Source organism: Sorex fumeus, unplaced genomic scaffold (assembly GCF_029834395.1).
Source record: "Sorex fumeus unplaced genomic scaffold, SorFum_2.1 ptg000030l, whole genome shotgun sequence".
Lineage (NCBI taxonomy): Eukaryota > Metazoa > Chordata > Mammalia > Eulipotyphla > Soricidae > Sorex > Sorex fumeus.
In genome coordinates this window covers 2849166-2865161 of record NW_026606087.1, presented here as the reverse complement: position 1 = coordinate 2865161, position 15996 = coordinate 2849166, and the positions used below count along the sequence as shown (strand labels likewise).

Below are 15996 nucleotides of genomic sequence, written 5' to 3'. Positions count from 1 at the left end.
AGAGATAAGATAAATTGGAATTCTAATTTCAATTCTACAACTATATATTTTAACTGAATTTGTGGGTATCACTTAGCCCCTTGAAGCCTTAGTTTCCTTTTCTGTAAAATAGGAACAACAATAGTTGTACATACAGTTAACAGAGATGAAATACATAAAGTACTCAAAATAGTTGATGATATATAATAACAGCGCTTCTATTGTTAAAATGTTTTTGCTAATGTCAATAAAGAAGTTTTATTCAAATAGTTTACCAATGGTTTTACATATTTTCAGTATATAATACTTTATTCCTGCTTTCTATGGAGGTATAGAACAAATCTGATTTCTAGAAAAGAGCGCTGTTACCTTACATGTAGCTGACCTGGGTCTGCTTCCTGGCAGCACATTTGGTCACCCAACAACTCAATGAGTGATACTTGAGTACAGGGGCAGAAGTAAATCCTGACCATCTCTGGGTACTGCCCCCAAACCAAAAAAAAAAAAAATTTTTTTAAATAAATTAAAAACTGGAAGCAGAAAGAAAAACATCTGTTCTCTAGTAAAGTAAAAATAGGAACTTAAGGTGTTTAAATATAAGATCTTAAATGCTTTTTATGTATCACTGTTCCCTGTGGAGCATGGCAACAGGCACCAGAGCAGATAAGACCTGTCCCAGCATAGAGCTCAGTAGGCAGTGTCTGGGCGCATTTTACAAGCACCAGGTTTCTGGCCTTCCTCTCACCTCCCCCTCAAGAGTCATTCCTAACTGCAACATCTAGCCCTAATTGGGACTGGGCCAGGGCAAAGCAGAGTTGGAAAGGTGATAGGTCAGTAATGCTAAACTTTATGTGACTGGATCATCCTCTTAAGACCCTCTATAAAATATGTGTATACATGACAATAAAGTGAGGGGCCATCAGCTGTCTGTGCACGCCCATCATCCTTTGCCCCACGTCTGGTCAGACCCGGTGCGCAATGTGTCTGGGCACGATGGGGGAAATCATTCCCCAACAGTTCCCTTACAGAAAAAAGGTTGCAGACTCCTGCCTTAGGACTTGGGCATTTAGATAAACGTCTCAACTCTGAATGCATAAGCAGCCATTTGTTCATTGAAGGCCATAAGGAAAGAAAAGACGTTTCCCATGATTTTAAAATCCTTAACCTGTTATTTTTCCTTTTTTAGTCAAGGATGCTACCTAAATGGACCTTTTAGTCCAAATCTGCTGACAATCCCAAAGCAAAGATCATCTTCTATATCACTATCTCACCATATAGGTCTAAGAAGAGCTGGTAAGAAATGTTCTTTGTGACTTAAATATGGAAAAGGGTCTCAGGGGAATTCTATAGGTAACTCAGTTTTTTGTCTTTACAATTCAGAGCTAATTTGAATACCATCTGATGTGAAGTTAATCTGACCAAAAAATCTGTGTTTGCTAGCAGTTGATCAATTGTGACATTCACTCAGTAAATGCTTCTTGAACATCTTCTCGTTTCATGTACTTTGTTAGCCACTGCGGACTCAGAGATAAAATGTAAAACTTTTTAACTAACATGAATAAATGCAGATCTATGGATTCACATATCCAGAACCAGGAAAAACATTAAGAAGAGGGCTTTTTCCCCCCATAGATAGTGGTTATGGGAAAAACCTTTCATGATTGTAGAAAAGAACCCAGCACTTTTACTAGTAAAATCATTGTAACAGAATTCTCTTTAACTCAGAAATTATATAAAATGCTTGAAAAATTTTATGAAGAAAATACAGGATCAAGGGCTGGAGAGCAGGTAGGGCATTTGCCTTCTATGCGACTGACCTGGGTTCCATCTCCAGCACACCATATTATCCCTTGAGCACTACCAGGAGTGATGCCTGAACACAGAGCCAGGTGTAAGCCCTGAGAACTGCCAGGTGTGACCAAAAACAACCCCCCACCCCCAGAAAAAAGAAAGAAAAAAAATACAGGTTCAACAAATTAAGAATAGAACACAATCAGTAGTCTCCTTTTAAATGTGCAATGCCTGACACTGGACAGTGATGATGGAATATATAGTTACAAAATTCTTCTGTATATAATATTTAACATGCAATTAAAAAACTAAAAATGTGAAAGGAAAAAAATCTATGGTTGGGCTGAAGAAATAGATAGTACAGGAGGTAAGGCACTGGCTGTGGTGAACAATCTTGGTTCAAACCTCTTCATGTCATATGGTACTCTGAGCACTGCCAGAGATTACATCTAAACAGAGAGTCAGGAAGAGCCCCTGAGCACTGTCAGATATGATCCCACACACAAACACACCCCAAATAAATAAATAATATTCTAAGAACTCTAGGATAGAAAGATAGTACATAGATTAAAGTCCTCCATGTGGTCAACACTGGTTCAATCCCTGATACCGTATTTGGTCCCTTAACCATCGACAAAAGTCATCCCTGAGCACTGAGGCAGGAGGAAGCCTTAAGCCCCACTGAATATGGCCACAAGCAAAAAAAAAAAAAAGGATATTCAAAGGACTCTAATGGATAGAATAGAGGGCAAAAATAGATAGGCAATTTAAGTAGATGGACAATCTGAAGAAGAAAGAAAAGAAAGGAAATGCTAATGATTAACAAACACTGCAGCAAAGAATGCCTTTGATAAACTAATAAGTGGGCTGGAATGCATACAAATGAAGAAAAGAATCTGAGCAGGGGGTATGTCAATAGGAGTCTTCAAAATAAAAAAGAGAGAACAAAGACAGAAGAAAACAGAACAGAATATCCCCTGTTATGGAACAACTATAAGAAGGGAAATAAACCACATTAGGAAAAGTAAAAGAAAAAAGGTGAAATATTTGAAACAACAATGATGAAGAATCTCCTCAATTTAATGTCAGACACCAAATCAAATATTTAGGAAACTCTAACATCAAATAGAATAAGTGCCATAAAACAATCTACCACAAGCACATACCAGAATGAACACCCACACCCGATATAGCCTAGTGACCTCTATAAAACAATGCCTAGTGATGTAATTTTTAATTAACAGAAAATCAAAGGTAAAGGGGAAAAACTCTGAAGTTGGAATGGAGGACAGAATATTGCCTAAAGTGTAATAGAAGTAAAAGTACTGAGAAAAAATACCAACTTCTAAAACAGAACAAACTTCCCTACCAACACCAACCTAGGATTCTGTACTCTGTGACGTTATCCTTCAAAACTAAAGGAAAGCTACTTTCTCAGAAAAACAAAAATGACAGAAACTAGTGTACCTAACTTGCATGGAAACAGTAAAACTTCATGGTAAGGAAAGTAATATTGTCAGAAATTTAGAATTGGAGAGTATCAAATAGCCTCAAGAAAGATTAAGTGAAAGAACTTTTCATTGATGTGATATACCACTTATTAAGTAAGTAGAAGCAACAATGTATTTGTTCACTTGTGTGTATATTTTTTTGTGTATATTTATTATGTATATGCTGATGTATGAGAAGTGACAGCAATGCAATGGGATGAAATCATTGTAATTATTTTGCTAGAAAACGATATATATTATTGATGAAGTTGTATACAGCGTCACATGACAGTGGATCTGGAGTTCTGTACAGTGGGTAGGGTGCTTGCCTTGCATGCAGTAAACTGGATTCAATACCCAACACCACATATGGTGCCCTGAGCCCCATCCCGGAGTGCAGAACCCTCAGCCCAGTAGGATGTGGCCCCAAAACATAAACAAAATAAAACAAATAAAAAAGAAAATGAACTTTGGTTACTTATAAATGTATATTTAAAACTCTACAATGATTGTTTTAAAAAGCAGAAAAATAGTAACCAAAATCCTAAGAAGCAAAGGTACAATGGTATAAAATGCTGAATTAGTATCTAAGTAGGAAAGGAATGGACACACAAGTAAAGCAGAGAACTATAACAATAAATAGAAAAGTCACAAATATTATAAACATTAATTCAAATAAAGCAGTAATTACTTTGACTATCAGTAGTGAAAAGGCACAATTTGCATAACAGAATTCATCTCTACTTAAAATGTTTTTTTTTAATATGAAATGCACTTTACATTACAAAAAAATTAAACAGCTGGAGAAAATGCTAGTGAAAGAAAGCAGAGGCCAGAGAGAGAGTACAGTTAGTACTTCCCTTGCACATAGCGACCCAGGTCTGATTCTTGGGTTTGATCTCCAGCATCCCATATGGGGCCTTGAGCACTACCAGAGTGATTCCTGAGTACAGACAAGAGCATCCCTTGACTATTGTCAGGGGTATCCCCCCACCAAAAAAGAAAAAAAAGCAGAACCCACCAATTTAATTTCAGATAATAGACTTTAAAGAAAATTATCAGAAGAAGAGCATATTGCACAATGATAAAGAAATGTATTCTCTAAAAATACCCAACAATCTTTAACATGTACAAGCCTAAGTAACAGAATAAAATGTGAGAGAATACTGGATTTAGCTTATTACTGTAACAATAGAATAAGTAGAGCAAAATATTAATGTGTTTTATTATCTAAAGGAAGGTTTGAACAATATGGATGATTTAACTGACTTGTCCTAACTCTAAAACACTAAACTCAGTTATTTCAGGATTCATACATTTTTCCTATGGTCACATAAGATTTATTATAATTGACCATTTACTGGACCGTAAAGCAAGTTTTGATGAATTTGAAAGGATTAAAATAATTTTCAGAGACCAATCCCTAAACGTGATCTTAGTAAAAATACTCTAATGCCAAAACAACAAAAATTTGAGCAAAAAAAAAAATCATCTATTTAAAATTAACAAAAGCCAGAGAATAAACTAAAAGTCACTTATACAAAAGAATAATGGACCAAGCTTGATGAAACAGTGGCTTTTGTGATACTTTAATTTGGGTCTGTTTCACTTCCTTTTCTTTCCCGGGCTCAGTGGTGCAGTACCTAAGCCAGTGGCTTTGCAGCCATAAGAAATCTAACCTCTTGGAATTCCATTAAAAGCTGTATACCGAGAATACAGTAAATATTTTCTCCAGCGTTTCAGCTCCTCCTTGTAAATGATCTCTATTCCCAGGTGTTGTGGATATTTGATTCAACTCAGTACTGAGGTCTCCAAAACACACACACATACAAAAACACAACAACAAAAAAACCCCCAATCCTATGCCAGTCAAAATTGTGACCACCTAATTAAGCAAGCAGGGAAAAGCCGACTGAGAATTTAGAAGGAAATCCTGATGATTTCAGGGAACTTGGGATATCTCTGACATTTTCCTGGGGAGCTACTAGAACACTGTTTCTCAATCTTCTTCCAACAGTGGCCTTTCTTTCTGTGCTGTGGCCCCCCATTTACACAATTTCACCAGTGACCTCCTTAGAATATTCTGTGGGCTCAAAATGCCCCCAGTTGAGAAACGCTGTGCTAGATTAAGCACATTTGTACAAGTCTGTGTTCATGCTCAGAAAAGATTTGGGAAGGGCTAAGGTCCCATTTACCCATCTCAGAATGACCTTTAGGCACTGTACAAGAGGCAATGACAGCTAATTCTGTCTTGTAAACTGCCTGATATTGGAAGGTATATCTTCTCAGATTCCCATATATAAGACATGTGGATACGACATTTAAAACAATCTGGTTCACTATTGTTCGAGTGCTAAATTACTGACTTCTAGGGTCCAGAGAAGTAGTAAAGCAGGTAGGGCGATTACCTTGCATATTGCTAACCCTGGGTTTGATCCCTGACAACCCATAAGATCCCCTGAGCACCAATCACTGCCAGAAGTGGTTCCTGAGTGCAGAGCAAGAAGTAATCCCTCAGCATTGCCAAGTGGGTGACACAAAAATGAAAATTATTCACCCCTAAAAGTCAAGTTTAAAAAGTACTTTTTAAAGGACAAAAAAAAAGCTGCTCAAATCAAAATGCAATATATGTCGATATTTCAGGAAAGTCACTAGACAAATCATCAGAAATAAGAAAAAACTTGAAATCTATAACAAACTTTGGGGGTGGCAAGGATCTGATGTTTTTTGTTAAATTGTTAAAATATATAAAATTGTATTATGATATGTAATTGTTAAAATATATAAAACTAATATAACCTATTTTCAACAAAATAAGAAACATGCCAGGAAACAATAATTTTCTATCTCTGTGTATAAAGAAATTTAGTAAACAAAATATTTTCCTGAGAAGGTTAAAGTTTGGACTTTAGAAAATGACTTTAAATCAGTTTCTAAATATATTTAATTTTAGATGAAACCATAACTAAAAGCATTTGTGTATGAGAGTCATGGATGTAGCTCAGTGTTAGGTGCGTGAATTATATAAATGAGGACCTGGGGTTCAATCACCACACACACACAGTTGAACTGTAGTATCACAAAAGAGAATATAAAGAGCTAGAAATTATAATGACATATAAATGTTAACTAATAAAATCATTGCCATATCTATTCAAGATCAGTTTAGAGATCCTTCCCAGGGCAGTTGGGTAAAGGAAGATGAAAAGTATACTACTGTGTTTGCAGGTGACATTATATATTTATGGCAGTCAGAAATTTATTAAAACTTACACATAAATAAGTTCATTAGTGTGGTGGGATATAGGTTTATCTACTAAAATTGTATTTCAATATAATAAAAATGAACACTGAAACTAGGAAATAATTTCACTGACAACTTCAAAGAGAATATAACATTTAGGAATAGATGAACAAAATGGAGCACAACCTGCATACTGGAAATTATAAAACATAACTAAAAAAGATTAAAGAACAGCTAAGTAAAAGGAAATACAATCTATGTTCATAGTTCAGAAGACTTAATTCATATGGAAATCTAGGGGCACTAGAACCAGTAAACAATTTTTAATTCATAAAAAAGAGGACACAGCATATGGTTGTCTGTATAATCTCCGGGCAGCTAGATAAGGTCCTGGTGGCTCTCCCCCTTGCCGCCCAGGTTGGGGTGGTCTCGTGTCGCTCCCCGACCCGGGACAGCCCATGTTATGGACAGACGGAGGAGGAAACGAGGGCCAAGCTGGTTGATTGATCAGCTGCCATTTATTCCATTTTCCCCATGCACCTGTTCCAGTCTCACTAAGCTCCCCATTCTAGTCTTACACTGCCCCTCATTCCCATCTCCTGTCTCTCCCGCTCATCTCTCCGTGCTCCAACTCACAGCCTGGGCTCTCTCTCCACATGCCTGCACCTGTATCCTTCTACATTCTTCTCCCTCTGTCTCCTTTGCTAGTCTGCACTCCATCTTGCTGCCCTGAGCGCTCTCTCTCTCTCTCTCTCTCTCTCTCTCTCTCTCTCACTCCCCAATACCCCCATCTCTCTCTAACTCCCCAGCACTGGGGGTAGACACTGCACTTAAGGTGTTTTTCTCATTTCCTTAGTCCAATAACTTAATTAACACCTTAATTCTACTTCTTATTAGTTATTTTGTATGGGCACAGTAATAAATAGATGAACTTGCAGGGTGGCTCTCCTAGAACATCTTGCCACAGATTCAGACTACAGTGCTCAGGCCAGATTAATCTTTCCTAACCCTAGGAGGGTCCGAATCTAGTTATTACCTTTTGGATCATGACAGAATTTGTCTATGACCATGCTCTTAACTTACAGTTAAGTATTATGGCGCTTTGGCCAGGCCCATTTCGATGCCAGGATAGCACATAGCTCACAGCTTGTCCTGGATCCATTCAGTCCCTCGTTGGGACCCTGCCTTTGGGGTCTTACGAAGGAAGGGCCACTGAGGCTTAAGTTGAGAGAACAGCTGTCCAGGAGGTAAATGTCATTCAGAGTCAATTACCTCCCAAGTTACAGAAGTATAGTATTAACTGTCTTTTTGTGTCCCTATAAAAAGAATACTGCTCTAAATTAACTATGCAAAGGACTTAAGGAGAAGAGAAAAAAATATTTACAAATGAACAGAGCACAAAGAAAGAGGTTACAAGTAAATACAAAGGAATGGGAGCACTGTGGCAAGTTGGAAAGGACAAACCAATGTTACCCTATTGTTGTCCTCTACATTAGAAAGTTTAAAAATACAACACAGTTAACCACTACAAATTGACTTTTACCGATTTATTTTTTGATAATTTTATTTGCCATTCCTTTAAGTTTTACTGGACCAAGTAATATTAAATAAATCTGTTATATGCTTGTCAAAGGGGCAGGATAGGAGTGGGGTGGGTGTGAGGGAATCTGGGGATATTGGTTGAAGGAAGGAGATTTTGATGGTGGGATTGGTGTTTGCAACATTGTATGCCTGAAACAACTCTACTCTATTATGAACAATTTTGTAAATCATGGTGCCTCATAAAAACTTATTTTTTAATTTTATGTAAAAAATAAAAAGTCTGTTAGCACTTTGATCTCAAATACCTATTCTCCTGAACAAAAAGAAAATAAATTTGTTTTTTTTTATTTTAAAGAGGATACTTCGTTCACATTTTTAAAATGTACTGCCAAACTACAGTAATGAAGACAGTATGGTACTAGGGCATACAGGTATTGGCATAAGGATATTCTAACTCAATTGATTATTACTGATAGTTCAGAAATAAACCTTAGTCAACTGATTTTCAAACAAGCTATCAAGATAATTTACTGGGGAGAAAGAAATTTAATGTTTTGTTTTAAAAAAAAAACTAAGTTTTAGTTAGGAAATATGAGAGGAAATCTGATAATGGAAGAGAAATTATGCAACCAAAATTGGGATGAAGGGAATTACAATATGCGGGGCATCAGCAATAATTTCCTCCTGGCTTTCTCAGGCACAGCAGCAATGGTGGTCTCTGGGACCACACCAAATGGTGCCAGGGATCAACCCAGGATCAGCTGCATGGCCTTTAGCCACTGAATTACCACTGTGACCCCAAGAATACTATTTTTAACATAAGGTATTGGGACAGTTGGATTAACTATGAAAAAGAACAAGTTCCAAAAACAAAAAATTGAATCCTTCATTCTACCTCTCATCAAACTTACAGTTTAACTCAAAATGGAGTCAAGACAAAATGGGCATTGAGCATTGTTTTCTTAGATAACACAAAAAATAAAATGAATTGATAACTAGATTTCATTAAAATTAAATACTAAAATTAAATTAGTCCTTCAGCAGACACCATGAAGCGGGTGAAAAGGTTGGTATATATTTCTAACATCATATACCTGACAATGGATTTGTGTCTAAACTATACAAAGATGTCTTATAAATCAAGAATGAGAAAAATGACCTCAAAAGATTCAAGTAGATATTTCTCCAAAGAATATACATAAGGTCCATAACCACGTGAAAAGATGCTTAGCATCATTATTAATGAAATGAAAAATCAAAACTACAATGAATTATGACTTCACAACAACTCTGATATACGACAGTAATGAGTTAGAAATGTTAATAAGTGGGAATACCAATACAATGCAGAAAGTAAAACACATTGAAGGCAGTTCAATACTTGAAATAAATAAAATGGCTGTATTCAGAGAAACTATTTAATATTGAAAATGAATGAAATTCACATGCAACTGGATGGAGATGACTCTTTATTTTTGTGATTCCAGGGATCAAATCCAGGGCTTTCACATACAAGGAATTTATGCATTACTTTTACTAAGCTACATTCCCAGTCCCTGGAAATGGCCTTTTAAAATGCTAAATATACCATATTAGTAAAAGTTTAAAAATAATATGATCATATCAATAGATTCAGAGAAAGCTTTGAACAAGATCAACATTCATGATTTAAAACACTCAACAAAATAGGGATGGAAGGAACCTTCCTCAAGATAATAACAGCCATCTATAAAACACCCACAGCCAGTATTATTCTTAATAGTGAAAACTGAAAGCATTCCATCTGACATCAAGTACAAGGCAAGGATGTCCACTGTCTCGACTTTTATTCAATATGATACTAGGAGTCCTGGCTACAGCAATTGGGCAAGAAAAACAAATCAAAAGGATCCAGATTGGAAAAGAAGCACTCTGTCACTGTTTGCGGATGACATAATGATATACATAGAAGACCCTAAAGTGTCCACAAAAAAAGCTCCAAGAAACAATAAACCAATACAGCAATATAGCTGGCTACAAAATCAATACACAAAAATAGGTCACATTCTTATACACAAAGAACAGACCAGAAGAGAAAGCAATCAAAGAATTTATCCCATTTAAAATAGTATCCAGAAAGATCAAGTATCTAGGAATCAACTTAGCAAAAGATGTGAGAAATCTATACCATGATAACTTTAAATCACTTAAGAAAGAACTAGAATTAGACCTTAGGAAATGGAAAAATATCCCATGCTCATGGATTGGAAAATCATTATTGTTAAAATAAAATGACTGCCCTACCTAAGTTATTATATAGGTTCAATGCAATCTCCATCCAAATTCAGATGTCATTTTTTAGTACTTAGAAAAGTCAATAATAAAGTTTGCATGGAATCAGAGAGACCACAGGTAGCTGAAACCATACAGAAAAATAAGAAAATGGGATGTACTTCATTACCTAACTTTTAACTGTATTACAAAGCTAGAATGATCAAAACTGCATGGTACTGGAATAAAGATAAGCTCTCTGATCAATGGGTCAGGATAGATTGCCCAATAATAAAACCCCATTTATACAGACAGTTGATTTTTGATAAGGCAGCTGAGAACATGTAGTGGAGTAAAGATAGTCTCTTCAACAAATGGTGCTAGCAAAATTGGGTAACTACATGTAAGAAATTAAAGCTGGACTCATAACACCTTACACAAAATCAACTCAAAGTGAGTCAAAGACCTTTTCATCTGACCCGAAACTGTAAAGTACATTGAGGAAAATAAAGTTAGAATACTTCAAGATTTGGATATCAAAGGTATCTTCAATGATCTGATACCACTAGCAAAGGCAACAAAATAAAAAATAAACAAATGAGACTATATAAATTAAAGAACTTCTGCATGGCAAAAGAAACATGGGCTAAAACTAAAAGAGAGCTAGGTGAATGGGAAAAAAATATTCACACTCAACACATCAGATAAAGGATTGATATCTAGGACATATAAAGTATTCACATTCATTTCATTTCATTTCATCATCCTGTTATTCGTCGATTGCCTCGAGCAGGCCCCAGTAACGTCTCTTTCATCCTAGCCCTGAGATTATATTCAAGGCTCTTTAGGAGAATGAGCCCCATCATTGTTACTGGTATTTGGCATATTTGGTACGCCACGGGGAGTTTGCCAGACTCTGCCCTGTGGGCAGGCTACATTCGATAGCCTGCAAGTTTGTCCAAAGTAGGAATGAGACAATAAGATGTCATAAAAAAAAGTTCTGATAAGATGTCGCGCGGCCGCGAATGCGGCCGTGCGGTTCCAGGATCTGGATTTTATAGTCTCTGAGACTATAGACTCAAAGTATTCACGATGATCAATAAAAAAATTTAAAAACTCTTAAAAAATGGGGAGAAGTGGGGCTGAAGTGATAATACAGTGGGTAGGCTGACCCAAGTTTGATCCCTGGCATCCCATATGATCCCCTGAGCACCGCGAGGGGTAATTCCCAAGTGCAGAGTCAGGAGTAACCACTGAGCATCTCCGAGAGTGACCCAAAAGAACCCCACCCCCCAAAAAAAGGGGGAGAGGTAATGAACAGACACTTCTCAGAGGAAGACAAGCAAATGGCCAATAGGCACTGCCCTGCACTGCACTGCCCTCCTGTTGTTCATCGATTTGCTCGAGCGGGCCCAGTAATGTCTCCATTGTGAGACTTCTTGTTACTGTGTTTGGCATATTGAATACTCTCGGTAGCTTGCCAAGCTCGCCAAGAGGAGTGAAGGAATCAAACCCGGTTCAGCCAGGATGGCTGTGCGCAAGGCAAATGCCCTACCGCTGTGCTATCACTCCATGAAAATAAAAAAATCTCAGCATCACTTATTAAAGAAATCCAAATCAAGACAACAATGAGATAACATCTCACACCAGTGAGAATGGCACATGTCAAAAATAATAGGAACAATCTGTGTTAGTGGGGGTCTGGTGACAAAGAAACTCATCACTGATACCTGATGGGAATGTAGTCTGATTCAATCCCTGTGGAAAACGGTATGGAGAGTCCTCAAACTTAGAATTGACCTGACACATGACCCAGTAATTCCATATTTGGGCATCTACCCCCAGGACTTAATAATATTCATTCAAAAGGATGTATGCACACCATTATTCATTGCTACACTTAGTACAATAATAAGGTATGAAATTAGCCTAAGTGTCCAACAATAGATGAATTGATTATGATGAAGTAGGATATATACACAATGGAATACTACGCAGCTGCAAGGAATGATAAAGTATGCCAATTTGCTGTGACATGGATGAAACTGGAAGATACACATTAAGTGAAGTAAGCCAGGAAAAAGAAAACATGAGATGACCTCACTTATCTGTAGTATACAGAATAACTGAAGAAGGAAATGTATTATAGTAAAGGGGGGATGCCTAAATCACTCTTGACCCCAGAGTTTAGAAAGGGGAAGGACAGAGAAGGAAAGAACTTAAGTTGGGAAGAAAGAAAAGAAAGGTTAAGTAATGTGCAAACAGGGGCCGGGGCTTCAGCTGTACTGGTGATGTGGGAGAATGGTATATTTACGTCCAAAAGCACTGAAAACACGAGACCTAACCTGCAACCACAGGAGCTCTGTAATGTGCCTGTCAAGGTGACAGGCAGGAGTTTGGGGGTGGAGGTGGGAGGTGGAGAGGATGGAACACTGGCAGAGGGAAGCTGACATGGGTGGTGGGATTGTTGTTGAAATATTATATGCATAAAATTCAACTGTCAGTAATTTTGTAAATCATGGTTCATTAAATAAAAATTATAATTTTTAAAATGCGAAATAAACATGGTAAGAAAGACACAGCAACATATACTATAAAATTCAATTAAAAAGACAAAATCGGGGCCAAAGCGATAGTACAGTGGGTAAGGTGTTTGCCTTACATGTCGCCCACAAGGGTTCAATCCCTGGCATCCCATATGGTCTCCTGAACACCGTCAGGAGTAATTCCTGAGCGACGGAGTAATTCCTGAGCATAGATCGAGGAGTAACCCCCAAGCAACACAGGATATGGTCCAACCACTCCTCCTTCCCCCAATAAAATAAAGGGAAAAAATTAAAATCAACCTAAATTGATAAGTGATATAGATGTTATAAAAGTTTTTAAAGCAAGGTAAAAGCATAAAAGTAAAAACAACCCTTCCCCCCCCCAACCTTTAGTAAGAGAAAAGAGATTAAGAGGACAGGGTTTCTAGTATTTTGTGTTTTAGTTTGAGTGATGAGCATTCTTGTCTTAACTTATACAGCACTGTAGTACTGTCCTCCCACTGTTCATCGATTTGCTCGAGTAGCCACCAGTAACGTCTCTACTGTGGGACTTGTTACTGTTTTTGGCATACCAAATATGCCACGGGGAGCTTGCCAGGTTCTGCCGTGCGGGCAGGATACTCTCAGTAGCTTGCCGGGCTCTCCGAGAGGGATGGAGCAATAGAACCTGGGTGGGCCGCATGTTGCAAGGCAAATGCTGTACCCACTGTGCTATCGCTCCAGCCCAACTTATGCATAAGCATTAATTATATTTCACAATTTAAGACTAAATAAACCTATACTGTAGAAAAAATCTGTGCTGCTAGTATTATTTTAACCCTCTTCCCAAAGTTTTATTATGCTCTATGAAATTTTTATTTTTAGATTATTTATTGGTTTTGGGGTCACCCCTGGTTGTGCTCAGGGCTTCCTCCTCTCTCTGCTTATTTCAGAGGACCATATTGGGATGCTTGACGTCTAACGTGGGTCAGCTGTGTGCAAGGCTGCTACTTTACCCGCTGTACTATCTCTCTGACCCTATTTTAAGATTATTTAACCTTTACTTTTCTTAGCCTGAGGAACCTGGACACTCTCTAAATAGAATATTGCTGGAAACTGGTGTTTCAACTCCAGTTAGTATTAACCACTGGGACTTGTGCAAGCAGAACTCTTCTGTCTGGTTCTCTTTTTCTTCTTCTAAAGTATTAAAACTTGTTTGGTGAGGTTATTTACAAAATCCCATTCATCCCTAACATATAATTTATGGGTGCCTCCAACAAATCATTCTAATAGAGCAGGAAAGAATAGGCCTGGAAAGAATATGGCATTACACTATTAAAATAAATGAAGCTTCTTGGTTTTTATTTTCCTTATGCTTTTTGTTTGTATATAAAATAAACATACTATCGCTAACTGACGGGATTATCATGAGGATTAAATATAGTGAAACATAATATTAGCACTCTCCAGATAAATAAAATTTGTAGGGTGTGTAAATGTGTGTGTTTGTATACATACATGCCTACAGTTGGAAGTAGAAGTTGGAAGGATAGATTATCGAATGCTAAAAAATTGGTTCATAAAATAGTGAGAATTGACTGGTTTGAAAATTGCAGGCAAGGTTATGAGGCAAAAATTCTAGCAGAAGGTGCTAGTTTTGTGGTTTTGATGTCTAAGGCAGCCTGAAGATAAAATTTCTTCCTTTTCATAGGGCCTCAATCTTTTGTCTTCACTTTAAACTAATTGGATAAAGTCAACTCACATTATGAAGGATAATCTGCTTTACTTGCTCTATGTAGATTTAAAGGCTCATTGCATCTAAAAAAAACTTTTGAGCAAATATTCAAGTTGAGGCATAAAATTAACCACTACACACATCTGTTAAATATTTACTATTTTGCCTAAAAATATTACTAAGTCTTTAATAACTTTCTTTTCTGATTCACACTTTACTTGGATCTTTATTCACAAATAAAGTTAAAATGTGCACATAATGCTTTAATTCAAGACACATGCAACGATTTCTGGAATAAATCAGTAAGATTAAAGTTATTCTAAAGAAGCCAGGATTTTAGGCATTTTACCTATGACTAAATATTTATCCATACCTAAATGTGCCATCCTCCCACAGGACACATCCCAGATTTATTGATGGCAAATATAGTTTAGTTTGCTTAAGTTGCTAAAATGTCTTAAAGGTATCTTCACCTACAAATATATTTTATCATTCAAATACCTTGCTTATTTTACAAATGAAAAAAATTTTTAATATACAAGATAGACAATACCTATTAATTTATCATGTCTTCTCTTTTAATTTTTAAGGTGTCTTACCCAGCCTGAGTCCTGTGAATTCTCCCAGCCATGGACCATTGTCTCCTGGTTCTCTAACTAATCGATCACCTATAGAATTTCCTGATATTGCTGATTTTCTTGCTAAGCCAAGTGTTACTTTACACAAATCTCTGAATAATTCACTCAGTTCACCAGATTTTTATGAGCAAATTAGAAGTTCTGATAACAATTTATGTAACAGGTAGATTACTTAACTTTTTTTGTTTCAGATCAGAGGTTATTTTAATTTAGTTTTATTAGTTTCCTAATTTGTATTGCAACTAGATGACTGATTAAGACTGTATCCTTTTTGGGCAGGGGACTGATGCGCATTGGGAGCCCTGGGTTTGATCCTTGACATACATGATACCACCCCCAAACTTCAGATGATACCATCCCCACAAAATATATCCTCATCTTTATTTACTTAGTATTTTTTATTCTAAATAACCTCTTTCTTATTTCTATTCATTTTCATATCTGAAATAAAGTATTCTATGCATCACAAAATATAAGTAAGTGTATGATTATTATTTTAGTATATTCTGTTTTGGGCACAAGAAACCAGCAGTCTCATTTCTGCTTCAGTGATAATTAGTGTTTACTTCAGACCTCATTGGTAACTATCAAAATATATTAATCCAGATGCATTCTAAAGCCAGTAAGCTTCTACAACATTAGAATACTAAGATATCTTACAGCTGAGAATTTGGTTAAAAATTAAAGAGAATTTCTGGGGCTGGAGAATCGCCTTGTACGCAGTAACTTAGGTTCAATCCTGGGCTCCCCATATGGTTTCCCAAACCCTGCCTGAGTGCAGAGCCACGAATAAGCCCTGAGC

The 15996-nt window shown here is 36.8% G+C and overlaps 1 protein-coding gene across 2 annotated transcripts in view; it reads left to right on the top strand.

The window, feature by feature from the left end:
• The window catches only part of PDE3B (phosphodiesterase 3B), a 134013-nt gene that overhangs the window by 90871 nt on the left and 27146 nt on the right, over window positions 1-15996 (top strand). The window contains exons 5-6 of one of the 2 annotated variants that reach the window (XM_056115885.1): window positions 1166-1272; window positions 15147-15357. The exons of the other annotated variant lie outside the window; for it this stretch is intronic. Of the exons in view, the coding sequence (XP_055971860.1) occupies window positions 1166-1272; window positions 15147-15357 (318 nt within the window). The remainder of the gene's footprint in view (window positions 1-1165; window positions 1273-15146; window positions 15358-15996) is intronic. 2 annotated transcript variants of the gene reach the window in all.